The sequence below is a fragment of the Syngnathus acus genome, chromosome 15 (assembly GCF_901709675.1).
Source record: "Syngnathus acus chromosome 15, fSynAcu1.2, whole genome shotgun sequence".
In the NCBI taxonomy this organism is placed as follows: Eukaryota; Metazoa; Chordata; class Actinopteri; order Syngnathiformes; family Syngnathidae; genus Syngnathus; species Syngnathus acus.
The window spans coordinates 8,631,513-8,654,032 of record NC_051100.1 but is presented as its reverse complement, the minus strand read 5'-3'; the positions used below and the strand labels follow the sequence as shown (position 1 = coordinate 8,654,032).

Here is a 22,520-nt window from a genome sequence, read left to right as displayed (position 1 = left end):
TAACCATGACAAATGTATAAGAAGCTCAATGTGTAAGTTTCTGAACACAGTATGCAGAATTTTGTGCTGAATGATGAGCCTATGATGACAACAGATTCAAATTTGATGCTGAGGTGAGATTGTTACCTGGGAGAGGAGCTGTGGGCCTGTAGAGACAAACCGTGTCACGCTATCCCCCATGCACCTATTAGATACACCTGCAAAGGGAGTAGATCTTATTCCTTCTTTCGGTTAATGCCTCAGAGCCAGTAATTACCTCCCATGCTCTTTGCAGACTTGCATGCGATAGCCACAGGATTTATGGTATGCACTGTCCTTGCGCTATTTGTTTGCTCAAGGCACATCACTCAGCCATTCTTCTTCTACTGCACTTCCCATCACCATCCCACGCTAAATCATTTTAATGTGTTCCTTATTGCCACCGTTGCCACCTCATGGTTTGCTCGCTTGTCCTGGCCATTTTCTATGGCTACAGTAGCTTAGTATAGAGACATTGCCCTCATATTGCATTTGTGTTTTGCAACAACAACATTAAAATTGAATTGTTATTATCACAAGTCTATTCAATGATAATAGGCGGGCATGAATATTACTTCTCAAGTCTCGGAATTGTCTCCATTTTCTGTAATATGGCCCCTATTTTCCTAGACAGACATTTGGTGCATGTTCATTTTCGTGCTGATCGAGGCATTAAGTCTTGTTTACAATGTTTGTGAATTTGAGAGAACGTGCTCCATGAGGTGTTTGAGAGAATTTGATTGTAGGCTCACAGCACATCTAACAATATGGGGTGAGAGAAATTAGACTTGGTTTTAGACTATTTAACAGCAGGTCTAAATTTTGATGCAATGGCGATTTTGGTGGATTTGATCAAAGATTCTGAGCTAACCGAACTTGTTCAGTGGGTGTCATCAACAGCTTGGGGCAATCCCTACATAGATTTCTTTTTCAATTTTGGAGAGTTGTTCTATGTTCAAGGGTTAATTTAATTTACTCGTGTCTGGGTCTGAGTTGCAGCTGAATCTTTCTCATAATTTACAAGTCCAGTGCATTCAGTCAGTTCTTTTCACTAGCAATGCCGGTCCTCCCGGTTGTCTCTGCGGGTTAAAGATTTTGTGGGATGTCGATGAAGGGGCTTTCTTTGATCCCTCTTCTGTTTCCCCTCTCCTTCATTTAACAAGAGGAAATCCAAAAATTCAATAGTCAATTGGCAATGCACATATAAAAGCATTTCAAGGATGCAACCAGATGCTTTTTCACTTTGATCCCTGATTTCACCTCGTTTCACAGTTACCAGTTTCAGCAGAATTTCTGTGCTGGTCATTATCGTTTGCAGAGAAGGACTTTTATGAGACTATGCTAATGCCACCGTAATAGTGGGTTTAAAGCTGACCATTTTGAAGAGACAGCAGTGAAAGGAACGGATGGGGGAGCTTCGCTGACCTCATTTATTCCCTCTGCGATGATCAGTGTTAATATTATCTGCCATTTTTAAATTTAGCCTCATTTTTTGTCCAGTTTGAATCATGCTTGTTAGTTTCTAGCATTTTTAGTCAATCATCACATTTTTTATTTTGCCCCACTTTATTTTATTTCAAGAAAACAATTTCATCCATTTAGTTTTAGTGAATAAAAGCTGTCAACAGTTTAGATCGAGTTTTAGTCAGGACAAACATTTTCCCCTTTTACATGTTTTTTTGTCAGGAAATATTGAAGATTTTCATGTTCATATACATCTTTCATGTTTGAAAATGTAGGTCAAAGTTGCTTTGATTTATGTCTGGGGCATTATTTTATTTTATCTAGATGAATTGTTTTAGTTTGTTTTACGTTCATATTTCATGTAGCGGTAGGAGTGAGCAATCGTGGTAAAAGCCGGAGTGTGAGAGTGAATTGCATCCCATCCCTTTAGTCACAGTCAAAGCAGCCACTCGCCCTGGATGATGTTACCTGACCTCAAAGAATCAAATCTCATCATCTCCATATTGCGAGGGGGCAGCGTTAGAATTGCCATTACTCATCTTTCAATTCCAATCATTTCTCAATTTGTTCATTCTCTTTGCCACGACAAGGCCAAGTGGTCCATGACAAAGGATGACTGTGTGTGTGCGACAGGGAGAGAGTTATGTGTGTTTCTGAATGCAGAACAATGATGTGCCTTCTATTTTATTAGTGTTACAAATCACAGTGGGTGTCCAACGTCGTTCTCAAAGCTGAGCATCAATACGTTACGGGCTTGGCAATATTGCCACGGTTAACATGAAGGAAATTCGATTTGATCGTCTGCCCTTATTAGACCGTTAGCCTGTTCGACGTTCGCTCATGTATGGGTTGCGAGGTTAACAACATTGACATTCTGTTTATTTTTTTACAAATTGAAGAATTGAAGAATGAATTTGATTTGTATCGACACAGCCCACATCACGATTCAAATGCGTTTCTCTAAATTTAGCTAGAGATCGATTGTATGATCCATTGCCATGATGCCTATGCATATGTTTTTCTTTAATGGAGATTGAAGCGCCACAGCATGAATTGGACATAGCGGTTGACTTTTGACACAGCTGCCTCCATCCTCGGGCTGAGATAAATTTAGCCTCCGTTCATTTTGCTCCATTGCAGCAGACCAGCCTGAACTACAGTAGTAAGTCGGATTCAACTTATTGAAGGCTTAACTGGGCTGCTCTGGAACAAAAATGATTTTAAGAATATAGCAATAATAAAAACAAAGCATAGTTTTTAAAAAAAAAATTGAAAATTGCAATTTATTTTTGTAGCCTTTGTTGCTCGTTTAGATGAACTATCTCCTTTTCAAAGGGGTTCTAAATACAGATGAGTGCTTGGAAAGTGAATGAATGAGTTCGTGCATCATTACTTCAGTACCAGTGTTGGTTTACAAAATGTATGGTATTCTGAACGTTCTGCCTGCTAGTTACTGGAAAATGATGGAAAAGTTGCACCCTGGTGATTCAGGACACTGTCTGGACTGTGTACTTAGCAGAGCATTTGTGCTGTGAAATGATTACTGAGTCACAGGCTGTCACTTACGTGTCTCAAGTCTGAGATGCTGAAGTTTATTGCTGGTTGATTCCCACACAAAGGAAGTACATTTATAAGGGGAGTAGATTTTGTTTTGGTTATATAATTTTACAATTGATGATTTAAAGGCAAGGCCAAGATAGCTTTATTTATAAAGCACATTTTCATCTCCGTGTCCTTCACATAGTTACAAAACATTTAAAGGCAAAATACAACATTTGAAGGCAAACAAGAGATAATACTTTTAGAAGTTTAAAAGAAAGAAAAAATATAAAATAAAACTGCATGAACAGCTGACGAGAGGCCGATGTAAAGCCTTTCAGACTGGAGTAAAAAGCCAATGTAAAGTCTTTCGGACTAATAAAATGTTCTGATCCCTTTGTTCTGGTGTTAGAACCCAGGCTGCAGCAATCTGAATCCTGCATACCACAGAACACCTCATAGTGCCATGATAAAAGCGCCAACAAAATGCTGTCTTTATCCTCTTAAATCCCTCAGATGAGAAGTAAACGGAGCAGCCATGGATCTGTGACCTCTTTAAAGTCTGTTTGTCAACCAAGCATTGCTACGTGTCCCTGGACACACCAAAAATGCTGAAGTTACCTTTAATGTTGCAGTAAATGTTTCAGCATATAATACGTATTAAGCTTTATGGCTTCATTTGCTGCCTCATGTTACTTTGTTTGAAAGATCTTTTAGAGTGTTTGTCCAACAAGGGCAAAGTAAACACCTTGACAACGGTAATTAAAAGAGCAAGTGGGCCTAATTCATTTTATCGTCATCTTCTCCTCCCTTCACTTGGCCTATTAAATCAGTTATGCTTGAAGTAGTTGCCTCTGCTTAACTCTTTAATTTACCAGCATAGTTTGCGAAATAGTCTCGTGTCTTATGAGAGAGGCTATAAAAGATGTAGAAAATTGTTGTGGGAATACCACGGCCTCAGCTGAATCCCCCTTGAAGTTGACACTAAAAGAAGTCACTTTTTAAAACTCGCCTAACGACTGAAGCTTCATTCTGTCTGATCAGAAATACAAGTTATGCAAATAGTGCATCCAAAATATATTTGGATACTTTCACACTCTCCACTAATTTCTATCATATCCCCCAGTGCCTAATCTCCCAACTACAAATAATTTCTGTGTCCATTACAGTATGGAAATGTATCTTTTGGGCGCCAGCTCTTCCCATTATGCTTATTAGTCAATAGCAACACAAACCCACACAGCCAGTTAGTCAGTCAGTTAGACTGTTTGCGTTTTAATCTATAAACATCCAGTCCATAAACTTGCAAACTTTGTCAACCAAGTCATTTTAGTGTCATTACCACTACATGAAATTTTAATAGCTCCTGTAGATTAGAAACAAAGTCATGGCATACACTAAAAGCATTTGACTCCATCAGTCATAAAACAAATGGCAGATCTCTACCTAGCCAGGCCGTAATATTTGTGAGCTGTGGATAATTGAGTCAATCATGTATGACATGACAGTGACAATTGGTCTTAAAGAATGCAAAGTTGTGTACATTGTGTGACTAAATCACAGCCTCACTGGGAGCTTCCAGGTGATAGATGAAGACAACTACTCGACTACTCTCTGAGAGTCATATTATTTCATTATAGAGAACCATTGAGGAATAATCTTTGGGTCCAACTCCTTAAAAAACATTAATAGACAAAAAAAGGGTGTTGGGAATGAAACAAAATGACAAACTGCCTGGGCTCCATCCTGTTTGCCTTTTATTACCGCTACCTTTCCCTGTGAGATACTAAACTGATAATGACCCAAAGACAATCAAAGAGTTGAAGGCAAATCATAAGTTGAAGGCTGAAGAAAAGATAAAGTGTGAGGACATTGTCAGGACTTAATTTGATAAAATCTTGTGAAGGCACAGAGTGATAAGAAGCAGATAGAATGAAATAAAGTAGAAGAAGCGATTTCCATTCCTGTCAATATTCATTAACCACAGGTTGCCAAGTTCATCCTGTCTGACCATTTGTTGTTGAATAAAAAGTCCAATCTCAATATAATGCATTTTATCTTTTAAGTCAAACACGTTTTTCTCTGGGACACTCAGATCTTTTTTTTTTTTTTTTTTTTGCTAATTTAAGAACTATTTTAAGAAATAATAGCAATAGAACTCATCCAATGGGTGGTAGAGAAAGAAGCAAAAAGTCTTACATACTCATTGAGCTGGTTTAAATTAAATTCATTTTTTTTAGATAGACATGCACATATGTTAGTTTGGGTAAATGTAAGGCGATAAGGAAAAAAACATCCTGTAGGAGAAAGATGTTTTATAATTTCCATCGCCAGCTGTTCCCTCCGTCACAAGGGTAAAGTTTGGCATCAGAGTAACGCTTGGGCTCCGATCACTCGGCCGTGTTGGCTGAAAGTATAAACCTGAGACCAGACCTTACACGACAACGACATGCTTTTCTTTGAAGCCATGCTTTATTTGTTCTTTTGATTCCCATAATATAGACACAAACACCATGGAATGACTTAAATTACTGTGTTTATTGTTACTTTGTTTTGTTATACCATTTAAAGCTGCTCTTATTGGAATGGCCTCAATTACAGGACACCGTTTCCATGAAGCCTAACGGTCCATAAGGCTTTAGAGGAAGCAATATCAGTCCCCATGAAATCCTATTATTTGTGGTGGTTGCATGGAGGGTGATGGGTTCTCATTCCATCCACCAATGTGGGCTGTGAATTTCCAATGGATGCCTCGATCATCAAATGGTAGTCTGTGCATGCATGTGCAATGAATGAATGAATGACTGATCGTGTGTGTGTGCGTGCATATTCGTGTGTCGCAGTGTGAGTGTGTGCATGTGTGTCAGGGAGCGCGACCTGTTCAATAAACCCATCACAGGCCTCGTAAAGAAAGCTGACATTTGCAGCGAAGGACAAAGGTCAAGGATTCAGGGCTGATGAGATCATGATGGAGGAAAGCGGTTTTGCCCCAAAGCCTTTTGATAAATGGGTAGAAATGTGTCGGGCGCAAATAGAAAAGGAAAAGAAAAATGAAATCTGCCGAATGTAGGCAGTGGAAAATGGTGATCAATCAGAAAAACATACACAAGCTCAGCATTATAAATGTGAAAGCAAATAGCATGAGAAGATCAATTCAGTCGCTTAAAGTCTGAAGAGAGAATGGATCTTAAGTGATCAATTTAAATTGATTCATAATTCATCCATCATTTGTAAGACCAATGTGGACAGCAATCTCATGTGTGTGTGTGTCTCTTAGTGAAACACTCAGACTTGGGCGGGAGGCTGTTTTTGTCAACCCACACACACCGGATGGAGGCATCCTCTTATTAAATACAGATAATCAAAAGATTTACACAGCTTCACATAACAAAGCATTATTTTGCTCTCTGTGTGTACTCTCAAATTGCAAAACAAGGTGTTGGCGGACAGTTTTAATGATGACCCTACAATGAAGCGGAGGGACAAGCCTTTAGAACCCATTTCTTTTCGGACCAAAATTGTTGCTAGTTTGACATTTGATCAAACACTACAAAACCTACATTCTCTCTCCCTGGTGGTAAAGTGTTATCATTTTTTTGTTGTTGTTGTGCGCCGCATCTGGGAATTTTGAGGTGAAGAACAAGACTATGAAAATAAAAGTGTGCAAGGGACCCTCCTGTGTGCTTCCTTTGTGGGATCTGGATGAGCAGTCATCCGCTCCATCCAGCACAGTGAGAGTCTCCCGCTGCTGCTGCTGTTGTTGTGTTGGTCAACATCAGTCCTCCCAAACACCACAACTCACTGGGCGGCAGTAAGATGGTGGCAGACCATAATGGAAGTGTCATCTTTTCAGATAAAAGATGGCGAGGCATTTATGAGAGGGGGAGTAATGGAAGGTGTGTCGTAAAAGATTCATTTCCAATAGGTTCTGAAGCAGGTTTGAGGCAGCCGAATGAAGATGGACGCTGTCATAGACAAACAGAAAAGCCAATATTCACTTAAACACATCAGCACTTTGTCAAAGGCCCGTCAATAAAATGCTTTGTATTCCCACCTCAAATAGGGAAGCCAAGATATCCATCAGAAAGTTTTATTTGGTGAAGTAAATCCCAACGGGGCGTGCATAAAACGCAGGTGTCTGCAAGTTTAAACCAGTGAGAGCACTGTCGTGGATTTCCTAGTCGGAAACAATTCCTAAGAGGTTTAACACGGATATGAATTCAACATCAAGTAACGAGCATTATTGAGACAATTGCTTCTTAAGTGATTGCCTTTTTTTATTGAAACATCCACGTTTAATATTCAAAACTGTATTCCAGTAATTTCCTGGCTGCAGTTATTTTTTTCAATTTAACATTACTTTCAGTGTGGATTGTTTTAAATTGAAAAAGGCATGTAACTACTTATGTGACAGAACTCTATTTCAGTTTCCAGCGGGGCCTCATTGAAAATATGAAAATAAAAAATTAGATTGCACTTTTTCTATTAATCCAAATAGAAGAAAAGCTCTAATTATTTAAAATTCAAATGCAACCTTTAAAATACAAAGCAGATGTATATTTTATAAACCAGATTTACTCACGATATGGCTGGAAATAGTTGTGGGTATATAGTGTTTATACTGTTTGGGAAACTCCCCCGCATTGTAGTTATGTAATGAATAGAGTAAAATAGTGGGTGGATGTTTTGATGAGGGACAAAATGCTAAGAGTTGTGAGGCGCAACACAATTCGAAATTCAGACATCTACTCCTCCCATTAATCACAGTTTTCATGTTTATTTTTGTCACCATGTCAGAGCACGGGGAGCCTGAAAACAAGCAATGATATCAAGTCCAAATATTTGCCCTACAGCTCCCAGGTGGAAGGACGCTTGACATTTGCAGCAAGCTGGTGAAATTACATTAGCAATACTGACTGAATAAACAAGCATAATTTTGTACAGCTTGCCAAATGTTGTTCAATGTATCTTCCCAAAAAAATTTTGTTTTTTTAATTATTATTTGGCTTCGTTAATTAGATTTTTACATGTACATCATTTGTTTCCATATGCCTCCAGTGAACAAACACAGTAATGTTGTCTTTTGTCGGGCCAATCTTAGCTTCTTTTTTTTTTTTAACTACAATTTAATCCTCACCGTGTCCATTATGGTACTAAACACAACTCTCAGATGGTGCATCATCTTCTGCTTATTTCAGCTTGTCGGCTTCAAAATGCCATTATCCATCACTGACTCCAAAGAGAAGTGACAGTAACAGCTTTTACCTTGCATGTTGATCTCTGTGCTACATATTTATGGAATCTGTTTGACAGCTACAATGCTGTCAGGCAGACTGAGAGGTTTGTCAGAGACAAAGGAAGGCATGAAGCCGTATTACAGAATGTTTTTCTCTATTTTTGCTGTTTGTCTTCTCTTTAAAGAGGTATGCTAACCTCGCTTTTGGTTGGTAGATGGCATTTAGTGTTGGTTTTCCCTCACTTTTGCATTTTGATCTGCACAACGGCTCCATACGGTTTGATTATTGATTATTAATGAAAACCTGGAATTAGCTAAAAAATGATCTAGAAGTGCTTACGTGGATGTTCGATTAAAAAAAATGCAGACAAATTTGTTGAGCAGTAAAATAGTTTTCAGTGAAATGAATTTCCCTGCCTCCGCAAATCTGATCAGTTAAAACGGGTTAAAATAAGGCCAGCTTGGACGGAAGGAATCATTTAGCATCTGGTTTTACCCTCTGAGCTGAAATGAGGATCAAGAAACAACCTGACACTGAAAAGAAACGATGAAATTCAAATTCCATTACCATGTGACATCACACACAGTGTGCGTGTGCAGAGTTGCCTCCAGCATGGCTCTGGAGCGCATGAAGTGCACCACTTGCTTAATTCGCATACACACAAATACAAGCCCAAATAGACACAAATATAAAGCATCTATTAAGCCATCCTACAAATTAAGGTTTGGTAGAGTTGGCTTAGTTCTGCTTTAATAAGGACCCAAGCCTTCCTGACTATATTACACCTGAGTGGCTCTATTTATTTCAGCTTCTCATCGGACTTCCAAGCCAGAGGCCTGGCATGACCATCACCGTTTAGTATTCATACCGCAACCGCTTGCAGATTCCATGCTCATTTTAGCTCCGTGACCCATCAAGCACGGCACAACAACTCTTTGGCACATCCACCAATTACTGTACAAACACCTCTGCCTCCTCACAAATTACAATTGCATAAACTGCTCCTGGGGTAACATGCATTGAAATCTCTTTATTGTTACTCAATATTGTCATTTGTCATCATGTTGACATATATGGTAATGTATACCACATCTTGACCAAGTGTTCATGGAGTCAGTGCAATACAGCAGTTTTCTCATTATACTCCCTGATTAAAATCTGCAAACATGAATTTGCTTCTCGGAAAACGTCACTGCTAAGATTCGTGTTGGGAAACGCTTCCAGGTTGCCTGATAAATATTATAGTCGTGATAAAATCATTTTAATAGACGGGGGCCGAAGCTTGGATAGCAACTGGTTTGCAAGTTGTACATTTTGTTGGTGTGATAGTTTCCAACAAACCACCACTTACTGTACATAGAATATAATCTGCTGTGCATCACCCGGGCCTCCAGCCTTCTCCAGCTTGATGTCTTTCGTGTGATTGCATATGTAGTATATCTTGTTCTTGAACAGCTGGAAGAATGCATTCCCATTTGCATAAGTCACAACTGTGCTTTCCTCCTGTTGAAGTGCAGCAGCAAGGGGCCACAGCATACAATGAGAAAGCAGCCATGCTTTTTAAATTTGTTCATCTTTCTCATTATGGCCTGGATAGCACATTTATGACAGAGTTGTCTTTGTGTGGAATTCTTCTCAGGCGGCACATACTGTAGCAGGAGGAAACTCATAAATCTTTCATGAGGAATAGAACATTGTTTCTCTTGAGGCGTTGCTTATTATCATTTATCTGATGCCCGATAATAGCATTTGAGGGGAGCACAGTTTATGATAAGTTAGCTGCAAAAAGAGTCTGGATTCAAGCTTCGCTGTATGACGCAAACATATAATCCGATTATTTTTGTTTGTTCATGATATCAACATATCATATTCCATACAAATTGCTGACTGAGTGGATTTGGATCTGTAGAAGTATTACGTGTCAGGCAGCGGTTGTAAATAAGAACTTGTTCTTAATTGTTTGCCTGGGTAAATAAAGGTTAAATAAAAAAATAAATAATGCTAAGAATAGTTCACTTTATACAAAAGCTGGAGCAACAAAAACATCTCATTGCTTTTTAGCTTGTACTTTCAAGATAGATTCTAGATTCTCAAAATCAACATCATGTGATGCACAAATATTCATGTATATTATGCCGTTTTACCATAAATGTATATAATCATTTCCACAACTCTTTTTGTTATTTGATTTGCTTCTAATGTAAAGGTGATGTGACGCTTGTGTTTTCAATTTAATATTCTGGTCCTGTCGACATTTCATGCTGAACAAGAAACTAGATGGATATGACCCCAAAGCGAGGCACAGTAGGGAAGCAACACCTTTTAGTAAAAAAGATAAAGACGAGCCGGGAGTGCAAGAAATGCATCAATTCCCTCCATCTAACTGCTTGCTACATCTGATTACGGTTGCGAGTTTGCATTGTGTATGCGCATTCATGGGCGTCGTGGGGAAGCGGATGGAGCAGCGTGCTGCGTAAATAGAAATAGAGAGAAATAGACTGGCAGCAGAAGCAATGATGTATGCTTGGCTGGAGAGGTTAATAAAATTGAAGTTGTGTTATGATGAATAAGAAAGGGCTATAAAAGAGAATGTGCATAGTGAATCTCCTTGGCCAGAAGTACTGAACAGCCTGGTGAGCCCACCCATGGGAAGGCTTTTGACAGCCCTCCCCGTCACTCAGCACAGCGCAGCAAAACGAATCTTTCTGAATTGGATTGAAACAAAGGCACAAACCCTCCTCCGTTCATAGAGCTAGAAAACGAGTATTAGAGTGAAACCACCAGTTCAGAAGGATACCCGATGCAACCCTGGGAAAGCCTCAATTATCTCCTAGTTATAGAAACTCAAAGAAAAGAACCCACATCAAGGCTACCCACAAAATCATATATGGTATCGAGTGCTCTGCACAAAGCCTTTGTTACACCAAGGCCCTCATGTGAGGCAAACTGTCGAATAAAGAGCCTCTCTGTCTGCAGTTCTTTATATCAACATTGATTCCGAAGGAAATTTCTATAGGCTCTTGCCGTCCTGTCTGTTTTGCATATACGTATTTCTCCTATATGTTCATGTATATTTTGTAGCTTGACGCCTGTGGCGTATTATTGGAATGCCGTTACGTCTGAGTAGTTTCCTGTTGCTGGAAAGCGAGGCTGGTGAAAGGCAGAAAGAATGGTGCGGTCTTTGTAAGCGCAGGCATGGCAGCTGTTCATTTTTCGCCTGAGTTGCTTTGAGAAAACCCGCTTACCTTCCTGATGATAAATGCCTCCCTACATTTAAAAGCTGACAGCAGCACCACAACCTCAGGCCTTTAACTTCACTTCCATCCTCCTTCTGGTCAGCGGCTTCTTTACAGGCTCACTATGCTAAAAGCTTACTTAGTCATATGTGTGGTTATGATTTAATGCTCATGTTTACTGACAGGTGAGCCCTTCATGACACTGAGATGCCCGGCAGGTTATCACTGAGTCCGGAAAGCAGGAAGCTGTGGTTGAGCAATAGAGTAATAGCTTGTGATGGCCACTCATTTGGACAACTTTTATCTAGCTGCCTTTGTCAGCAAACAGACATTGGACACACCGTAATATCTGATGGTGTGTGGAGTCTGGCCTCGTTCTTTTGGTCCCTTCTCATTTGTTTTGCTTTCTCTACCTCCAATTGAAATCCACCAGCTTTGTATCTTCCACCCATCCCTTCATTGTTTTAGTCCTGCTTGCCGCACCTTCGTCCTCAAATACTCTCTCATTCACACAAATCAATTCCTTCAGGTACCGGGGTGAGAGATTAATGACAGCAAAGTCATTATCTGATTCTCAATTATCAAAACTGAACTGTCCCCCTTGGCTTTATTTTATCTGTTGGTGCCCAAGAGATGACAGCTAGAATTTTAATGGCTATAGTATCGGGGAATAAAATGCATCGCGGAGCTTAGGAGTGATGCTAAATGGAGCTGACATGCATATAAACAAAACATTGTCATGGATCATTTGTAAAAGTGTTTTTTTTTCATTGTTATACATGATTTTTCTTATCCTCAATCTCAGTACTGTACTACAGAATACATTCACCTCTCCATTTTCTTGTCCTCATAAGGATTACAGGTGAACTGAAATGTATCCCAAGTGCGGCAGAAAAGAATTGAGACATGTTTTGATTTGTTTATCTACATAGAAAAGCATCCACAGGATGTTTTCGCTCAGGTACAAAACTGAAAAATAATGCAACTTGTCATGATAATTTGTCATAGAATGCTTATCGTGAGAAAGGTAATAACTGGAGTCAGTGGAAAAGCTGGACCCATCATATCAGTGCTCTTCCATATGTCCATGTATATATCAAGCACACCACATTCCCTGCACCTTTGCTCCAGGGTCGTCTGTTTCATAAGATCAATAATAGATGTACATGATGAAAAATAACAACCAAGGGTTGCAATTCATTCATCCGGTTCTCTTTCAGTGTCTTGGTGCATTGAAATGATACCTCTGGCATTGGACTGTAATCGAGACTCCTATCTCAAAAGAGACAACCAAATTTCAAACGTTTGTTAGATAGTTGTTTCAACATATTTAGCATGTGTGCCACATGTCCTTCTGTCTGTAAAGTCCTCAAGAGGAAAATATTGAAGAGGTAAAGAGGAAAAAATGACATTGAAAAGTGTGTAGAGGGATGTGAGCAGGAGGCAAAAATCACTAGCAGGCAAAGTGAAGAGAGTAATAAATAGGACGTTAAAATCGAAGCAAAGTGAAAGAGAGCAAAAACCGAGGAAAGAGGGAGAGCCTCAGGCTGCGAGGCACCAGCCCAAGTATCGTTGTCAATTAACAGTGCGACCTAGTAAAAATGTTCAGTCTATTTCAGACTATTAATGATGTGCACCATCAGTTTCAACTCACTTGGCCTGACACTAGTCTGCATCACGAGCTTCCCCCGCACAGTTCATTTTTCACCACAAAAGAAGGGTAAAATTCCTCATTGAGATACACTTTTTTATTGAATGATCAGTTGTGTTTGAGTTATACTTTTATTTTCAACAGTACTGCCACAGTTCCCTTAGTTACTTTACTGAATATTTTATAATAAAACAAACTTTTCATTATTACACAAACTACGTAGACTGCAGGATAGAAATGGGCATAGTTTCATTAGCCTGGAATATTGCTAAACAAAATACAACACTGAGGCTTCGATTCAATTCCGTTGTGATTAAGCCCACGGACCTGCCGTAATAATCAATTTCCTCTCATTAGTGCAAGTGTAATTGGCATCCTGATTATGCACCAATTAAAATGTGTCCATAGCTCGTCTAGTTGACCTTTCAATTGCTACAAGGTGCATGGTAATAGGGTCCAGTCAGTAATGATTAACAATTCATGAATGTCAAATAATCAACTCTGTGGTCAGAGCAGCATCACAGTGAAAATAAGAGGCCAGACTTAGTTTTTTCTCCAAGCAATACTTCAGCCATGCATTTAAAATTCTGTAGTTATTAGACCTTGAAAAATCAACTTCAATATAACACCAATGCCGACATCCCCCAGCAATCTATCCTGCTGTTTTAGACTTGTTCTTTTCACAGAGTTGATTTTTTTCATGCTGTCAAGTTATGAATATAAGAGAAAACGAGAAGCAGAGTCAAGGCTGTAGCAAATAAAAGCGGCTGGTTGGTCTGTCAGTTAGAGCCTGCATGCCGTCACCTTTCAAAGTGCTGATGTATGCACTGGCAGGTACTCACTCTAGTACTCCAGTTGTTCCCGAGCATCTGTTGCCTTGTGCCATTCCGATAAGAAAACACTAAAATATATTAGAAAAGGTTTAACCCCCAAAATTAAAAAGTTATTTTGTAGTTTTAACATATGTGGGTTGAAGTTTTAGGTTCAAGGTTGACCTTTTTTAAATGGCAGCTCTGCCGAGACGTGTCACCTTGCTCTCCGTGGCCCTAACAAGGATTTTCTTTGACACTGCACTGTCACCCTAGCAGTGCAGAGGCGGGTGACGCATGCATGTATGGTGTGTCAAGGGAAGCTGGCATGGTGTTGATGGCTGTTCGCTTAGCTTGTGAACCAAAAACGTACCCTTCATTACCAGCAAGGAACTCATACACAACTTGGTTTGTTTGCTTTTTAATTTGGAATATGACCTGTATTTTTTTTTTTAAAAATGTTGGATGGATGTTTTTCCAAGATTGTTTTTTTTTTTTCCCCTCTGTCAAATACATGCAGGGTCAGGAGACATCATGTTGTTGGCTATACGTATGTTGTCCAATGTGATGTTTATATGCAGCGCAGTGTGTATGCAGCCATCAGGCACAAAATGATGGGTCAGGACTCCTCTAAAATAGGACCAGTGGACAGACAATCATCCCTCATTTTATCAGAGGCGCTGTACAAATTTCTAGATGGATAGAAGCAGACTGTCTAAAAAAGTAAAGGAAATAATTTACTTCACTTTTCTTCATCAAAAGTTTGTGAACAATTTGAGTCACGTACATGGAAAAATGACCTTCATTTATGTATTATTTTTGGTATATGAACCATTTTGCGTGGACGAGCAGATGAATCTATATTTTGCTGTATTTTGCCTCGGGCAACCATCATTGGCAACTTGCATTACACATTGAAATTGAAATCCACTTAAGGGAGTAAGGCGGAAATCATATCTATGTGCATCCTCCATCATCCACTCAAAAACGATTGTCATAGTCCAAAAATAATTTCATTTTCATCAGAAAATACTATCTACATTATTATTTATTGAACAACACCGTTTCCTAAATCAAGGCAATGAACAGTTTATATCAGTCATGTCAAATCACACCGAAATCGGCATCAACACATGTTGTTGTGAGGTGGAAGTTCCAACATTCACCCAAACTCAGATGCCAAAAGCAACCACGTTATTTAACATTACTTTAATACAGTAGTGTTTCGGGTTATAAACTCCAATTAACTAGTACGTAACATGAGGTTCCACTGTTTTTTTTAAGCAAGTGTGACAGTACTGCCTAACAAAACTTTGCTTATGATTCCTAATGTGTGACAAATTGCATGTCGAAGAATAGGAAGTCATCATTTATCAAAGTATCTCTATTTGTTTTTAGATGTATTATTTTTTTTTCATGTATTTCATGTAACTTCTAACCACACATTGTGACAGACCTTGTTCAAAATAAAAATAGAACATTATAGCAGCAACACCAATGTAAGGAATTACATATTTAACTAGTAGAAACAGCAACTGCTATTCATTGTCGAAACAAATTGACAGCAAGCTTTGCTCCTCTACGGTAAAATGCCATCTATTTATTTGCTCTAGATAAATAGATTAAATAGTCCTGTCTTCAGGCCAATTGAGTTTAAAGAATGAATGTGTGCTCCATTTTAACAGAAAAAAGGTGGTAGTTGGAAGTACATCAACCCTCAATGCTGCATCGACGTGAACTAAAAATTTCAATTACCCAAAATATGCCGTGAAATGCTAAAATATTAGTGTTAGCAGAGATTAAATAAACTGATCAGGACTATTGCAAAACCTGGAAACCCCCCAGATACCATGCTGATTTCCGAACTGTGTGGCGATGACATCCAAACAATCTGAATGGAGACTTGTATTAAGTGCTCGGAAAAGTAAAAAGTACCACCTCCCCTATGATAGGCTCCTCTGCCTTCGAGTCATGGCAGGATAAGTGATATGTAGAGTATGTCTTGGTGGATAAATGCTGCAGCTTTTAATGTCAGACAGGCAAACTTCAAACTAGCTGCATCTCACTATTTATTTAGTTTTGTTATTGAGCACAGGAGATGAACATCGTTTTTCAATACAAGCAACATATTTTCTTTTTTTCACATAAGATATATATCTTTAATAAGAATAAGAGGGTTAAAGGGAGTGATATTGATTTTGGGTTTCCAATAAAGAAGAAAGATTAAAGAGGATATGTGAGGGGAATTTGCGCAAGGAGCATCAAGTTTTTTTTTATAATTATTTTAGCCTGACAAAAAACACATTATGCATCAGAATAATTTTGTTGGAGAAGATATATCTCCAAGGGAACTGGAAGCGTTAGGTTTAGAGGTTACAAGGTAATTTACATGACACTAATGTTCACAGTGTTATGTTAAATTGTGAGATCTCATTGTTCTGCATGCAAAACATTTCGTTACAGGAAGTTATATTAAACTGTTTAAATATAAATGGTATGTTATATTCATGACAATTTCACCTTAATTACTGTACGATGTAGAGCAAAGTTAAACTTTCTTAAACACATTTTGAAATCCTCAGTGTAAATTTTTAACACACTTCAGTTTACATGTGGAATTATTTGGAATCATTATATAATCATAATAAGCATAATAACCGGGGGAAATGCTATAGAGTGGCCTTTAAAAAGATGGTAATAATTTCCGAGGTAGAAGATGTAGTACCTTCCCAATTGGTAAAACGCATTAAAAGATGACATTAGGAACATCCATGGTTTGACACCTTTGACAAGATATGTGCCCATGTAACGTAATTACTTGAGGAGTTCAAGCAGTGACCAAATCAAGCCGAACAAAGCTCAGTAGAACAAGATAGAAATACATATTTATGAGCAGAGGTACCTGATTATTACAGGGAATCTCATGCCAAGCACAGTCCCGGAATATCCAAGTAAGTGAATTAGATTCCGAGGGTAGAACTTATTTGTCTAAGTGAATTTTTTTCCCCCTCAGTTTGCTTACAATCAAAGTTGACTTTGATTAACATCATTAACACATTAATATATGTATATACATTATAGTGGTTCTTTTGAAGTAGGAATAATAAAAATACCCAACAATGTCCTCATTGTTAACTCAATCAACTAGTCACCCTGCATTGTTTACTGTTTGAGCTTATTATGGTAGATAAGTGAGGCGCGCTGGCATGTTCGGGGGGTAGGGGAGAAGTCCCGGTGGAGAGAAGAGGACAGAGCTGAAGGTCGACTCACCTCGACTGCTCGCCAGCTGTCACAAGTGGACAGGCAGCAGAATCACCTTAAACCTGAATTGATTTCTTTGAGTGAGACAGAATGAAATTTCAGATATATGTTGACCTCTCTTGATGGAATGTGTCACCGCGGCGCTCAAGATGGCACAAAAGAAAAGGCTTATAGATAGCAAATGTCATTTTAGGAAGAGATGAACGGTTCCTGGCTCTTTTCACCTCCAACCTCTGTTATCGACTCTCTGCCTGGCATAATTGCTTTTTTTTTTTGCTACTACTTCATAATTGTGTATGTTCTCTCTACATGTCTTAAGTGACACTATGATTTAGATGTATAAATCACAGACGAAAGGTAATAGTACATAAATCTTCTGTTATTCTCTTTGAGTTCTCATTTAAGGAACTGATGCAGCTAGAGAGATAATTTAGTAACTCTGAGATATTTGATGACGCTCTCCTCCAGAAAAGCCGTTTGAGAAAGTCTGCTAGCAATGAAAACAATTTCAAGCCAACTTCACAGATAATTAGGCACTTTAGCCAGTGGGTTTGATTTGGAAATGAGCTGAGCTCACAGCAAAGGCACTCTTTCCTCAGCACGCTGAAGATACCATCGCAATGAGAGGAAGGCTTGATTTTCTTTTTCAGAACATAAACATCTCCATGAGAATCCCTTTTTTGTCGAATTTCACTCAAGTAATACTCAAAGCAATGAAAAAGATAAACAGTATATACAGTAATAGTAAAAACATTATTATTATTAATAGTAATAATAATTATTATTATTATTACTTGGTACATCCCATTTACATTAACAGTATATGCTTTGCCACTTTTTGTTGAAAGTGTTTAACAGTTTTAACAGCTCAACTCCAGCAAATGCTCTCTCCCAAGCACCATTGTACTGTTATGTGCACTAATTAGGGCGCTTCTAAAACAACAAAAACAGCCTATGACAGGCTTAACTTTTGCACAGTTATATAGCATGCCTACATTTAAAAATGTTCATTTTCATTGCTGCAGAGGGAGTCCACTTTTCTTCTCAGTGCTTGATTCTCACCCATATGCGCAAGGAGAGCTAGTTTTTTTAAATGCAGTTGCGTGTGATGATGCCATATTGAGACTTTATCCTGTGTGCCAACATGATGTCTTAAGCAGATGCTCAATTGAATGAGTGATGAGTCAGCACATGCCCAATCGCCAGGTTTTTCTGACATACTATGGTTGATAAATCACAACATCTCTTTCATTTATGAGCCTGAAATGCCTTTTTGATAGATTCCTTCTGTGTTTTAATAATGAGATGTATATAATTTACTGCTTTCTATTTACATGGCAAGTCTCAATGTGCATAGATATGTTTACACTGTCGGATGAAACATTTTCCCCCTGGGCATCATTACTGAGGTATGGAATAACTGCATAGTGTACAGTTCGTGGACCAGAAATACATGCCTGGAAAAAAGGGGAAGTCATTTTCTTGTGCCTAATTCTTCCATTAGCTCTGTAATTTCATTAACAAAGCTTAAAAGAGAGACGCAGAAGACTGTCAGGGGTAATTAAAAGATAAGGTGGGGAGAATGGCCTGCATGTCCTTGCTACACGAAGACATTTAGCCTCTGTAGTGAGATCATAATATTCCCTCAAGTCAACCTGCTCATGTGCACATACATTAGATGCATACAAAGACATACTTAAGGGATGGCAGAGGTGTTCCTCCACCTGCCAGGCAGCACCTCAGAGGCTCGTACAATGTCAAATGATGGGTTGCAGTCCTGTCGCGTTGGGCTGACGAGCTATAAAATATGTCTAAAGCACAGTCATGGTCATCATAAAGGACTTATAAATGAGCACTGAGGTCTTATTTTGCAGGAATAGGAGAGAAGGACCTACACGGTGGCAATTTACATTTCTGTCTTTGCAGAGTGGGCAATGAAATGAGCCTGTAAACAGTTCATGGTTTAAATCTTGCTTTGTTTGACCTTATACAACTATAACTTGTGTCTGCAGTAACTTTAATAAAGAGTGAGATGCAGTACTTGTGCTTTTGTTGGCATCAGTGGAAGCAAGAAATGCTACTCAAGCGCTTGGTCTGCAGTGTCTGTTTTGCAGCTTTATTGCTCCTAAAACAACTACGCCCGTGCTTGTATAATGACTGCAGATGGGGACATTTAACGAGCGACTGACACCCTCAATATTACGGCGGCTACTCCTCCCTCCAGCTGCGAGGATAAGAAGCATTAAGAAACAGGGATGAGATTAGAAGAGAATGGTGGATCAACTTCATCAGTTAATTAAACTCTATTGCAGCAAGATGAGCAATTAATCAAGACGCCATGAAGAATGTCAGGCAAGGCTGAATATTCTGGGTGGGGTATGTATGCGCCATACAGTCTGCTCCCATGAGGCAGCACAAGTGAGCAGCCCTGAATTTGCAGTATGGCCGTGGTTTATATAAGCAGCTATCAATCAAGCTGACATCAGACCATAAGATATTAAAGCTGCAGGATCGGGATGCTCTCAGAACATGACGGAACTGCATGCTTAAGTCCGACCGGTTTGAAGATTTTTTTTATGTTATGATATAAATAGGGAGTCTTCCTGATATAGTACATGTACATGTCATGTGTAGGCCTCTCGGGAAGGCGAGGCATCAGCAGTTACTCCCACTACTCTTAATAATGGATGAACATTGACTCTAATTATATATTATTAGCAAATGTTGAAGGACAATGGCAGTAGGTGAAAAAAAGAAAATTTGGAGTCGATTATCTTTATGCAGATGAGTATTTTGCACTCTTCTGGGAAGACTTTTATGTTCATTTTGTGAGGCCATGGTGCTACCTGTTCAGTTGCTCGCCCTCTTTCATCTTAATATCTGTTTCAGTACTTGATGGTTTCTTATGTCATATGTTTATGCTCTGGACATTTTAGTTGGAAACCTTAACAAGGCCACTGAAGGCATTCAAAGTAAATTGGAGGGAGCTATTGAAAGCAGGACTTACTAATTGCGTCGGTCCCTCAAGACAGACAGTTACTAAGACGTTTACTATTGTGTCCTGATTTTGGAGGTCTAAGTAGGTTCTCTTATCTCATACTTGTCTTGGACTAAATTTTTAAAATGAGAATATGAGGCAGGATAATGCTTACTGCTCAGCTACTATCTCAGGGACTCTTCCTGAAGGATTTTAAGTGGAGCAAATCACTCAAACTGACAAATTCACTCATAGGTGAGGTTTTACTGCCACATCAATGTCTGACAATCACACTTGTAACACAAGTATGACACAAGGCCTACAGTTTTTGTGAATTATTTTTTCTCAATTAGACAGCTTAGGCAAACAGAACATTGGAATGACTGATTTTGATTGTACATTCAATTCTGTCTTTTTTGAGAAGGTTTGAACCGTCCGAAATTAACCAGAACCTGAAGGTCTTGGAAGGCAGTTGATGATTTAATTTGAGAGTGTTGGCAAGAGACTGGAGATGCAAAGCGTGTTGGCTGTGCTGACTGGATAATGACATGCAGAAAGCTGCAGTTCTACCATAGGTTTAGCTTCCAACCAGATGCTCATTTCAGTGAATCTCCAAAGAGGAGAGGGGGTCATACACTAGCTCATTGAAAATTGATTATGCAGTACATATTGACAACTTGGACCATAAATTGTTAAAGAAACTTCCCTCATGAAGGGATCTGCAGGGTGAATTCAAACATTATTTTTGACTTACTGTTGATCTTCACTGTGCACAGTTACTTTATGAGTCACCCTAACTCACCTCTGTTGCATTTTGTGTTCTTGTTGTTCCAGGAAAGAGGAAACATTGCTGTGGTGTTTAATGTTGGAACAGACGACATTAACATAGAAGAGACGACAAAGTTTGTAAACGACGGAAAGTACCACATAGTCAAGTTTACGAGGAGTGGGGGTAATGCCACACTCCAGTTGGATGATCTCCCGGTCATTGAGCGCTACCCCCAAGGTGAGTGATGCACTCTCTCTTGAGAAGCATGAATTTGCTAATTAAGGTTGACTTAAAAAAAGGTTGATTATGAACTGCACTTGTCATGATTATGTAATGTTGTTGGTTATTCTCTTTCCAGCAGCTGTGTAGAATAATACCAGTGTTTTCATACATGCTTTAATCACACTCTGCATATTGATGTTTCTTAACATTGTTTGTTTTCTTATCAAATACAACCTTTCTCGAAGGCCAGCCACACTGTTGACAGTGTGGCTAATAGAGTATGTAGATCAAAATCTGCCTACATGCTACATTTAGTGTATTAGCGATGCTTCAATTTTAATTGAGAATTTATAGTGCAACAGTAAAATTAAACAAAATGGAATTACATGTCCAGTTTATAGTTGCTAAATCTATTGTGTGTTTTTGCATGAAGTTGACATAATATGAATGGAGTCCTTGGCTAAGGAAGCACCCGGCAACACTGGTACTTTTCTGTGCAATCTCTACATGTCAATAACATGAATATTAAAATGTCAGTGTTTATTGATATATAAATTATTATTTATTGAACTCTCTGAACGGTAGAGGGCTTTGACAAAAGCTACTGTGGATAAATGAATGTTAAATGCTGTGTGCCCCAACATGCAGTATACCCATTCTGTTCCAAATTGAAATATGTACAGTACACCCAAAGGGTGTGCTCTCCATGTCCAAATCAAGATCATGTGTTTGAACGTGGGAGTGAATTAAATGTCTGGGCAGGAGCACAAATGTTTTTTTCCAGAATGTTTGCTGACCTTTTTAGCAATGACAGTGTCAATTATCCAAAAGCAAGATGGTCAAATGTGCTCAACCCTTCTTAATCACCTCGGGTAAAACATGGCGAGTAATATTTCTGACATATTGTAGATGGGGGGAGAAAGCACAGCAGTGTTAATAGTCAATCCTGGCACTGCAAACATTGTACAGGCAGATCATGAAAGAAAGAAGCTGGGGAAAGCAACTTCATTGTTTTCCTGTTTTGTTACTTAAGAGTGATCTATTTGTCAACCTTATCTTGATACAGGTTGAGTTCAATGTGTAATGACTCAGTTGTCAATCACTGACAATGGTGTTTTCTATGATGCAGTACTGTTATCCATTACCTTGTCTTTTATAGAAAGAGTCCCTGAAGTTGAGCACGTCTTGTGGAACTCAGTGTCCAAGTGATTTGAATTTTGAAACACATTTTCTCTGAGGTCATAATGGGTTACACATAACTTACAAGTGAAAAAAGTGAACAGCTGGTATTAAAAAGAAGAAGAAAAAAAACACAAACCAAACATGAGGCACTTTCG

General features: G+C 38.8%; 1 protein-coding gene across 34 annotated transcripts in view; it reads left to right on the top strand.

The window, feature by feature from the left end:
- The window catches only part of LOC119134656 (neurexin-1a-like), a 145,984-nt gene that overhangs the window by 100,918 nt on the left and 22,546 nt on the right, over window positions 1–22,520 (top strand). For all 34 annotated transcript variants that reach the window (XM_037271568.1, XM_037271566.1, XM_037271574.1 and 31 more), the window contains one exon: window positions 21,027–21,198. In XM_037271568.1, the coding sequence (XP_037127463.1) occupies window positions 21,027–21,198 (172 nt within the window). The remainder of the gene's footprint in view (window positions 1–21,026; window positions 21,199–22,520) is intronic.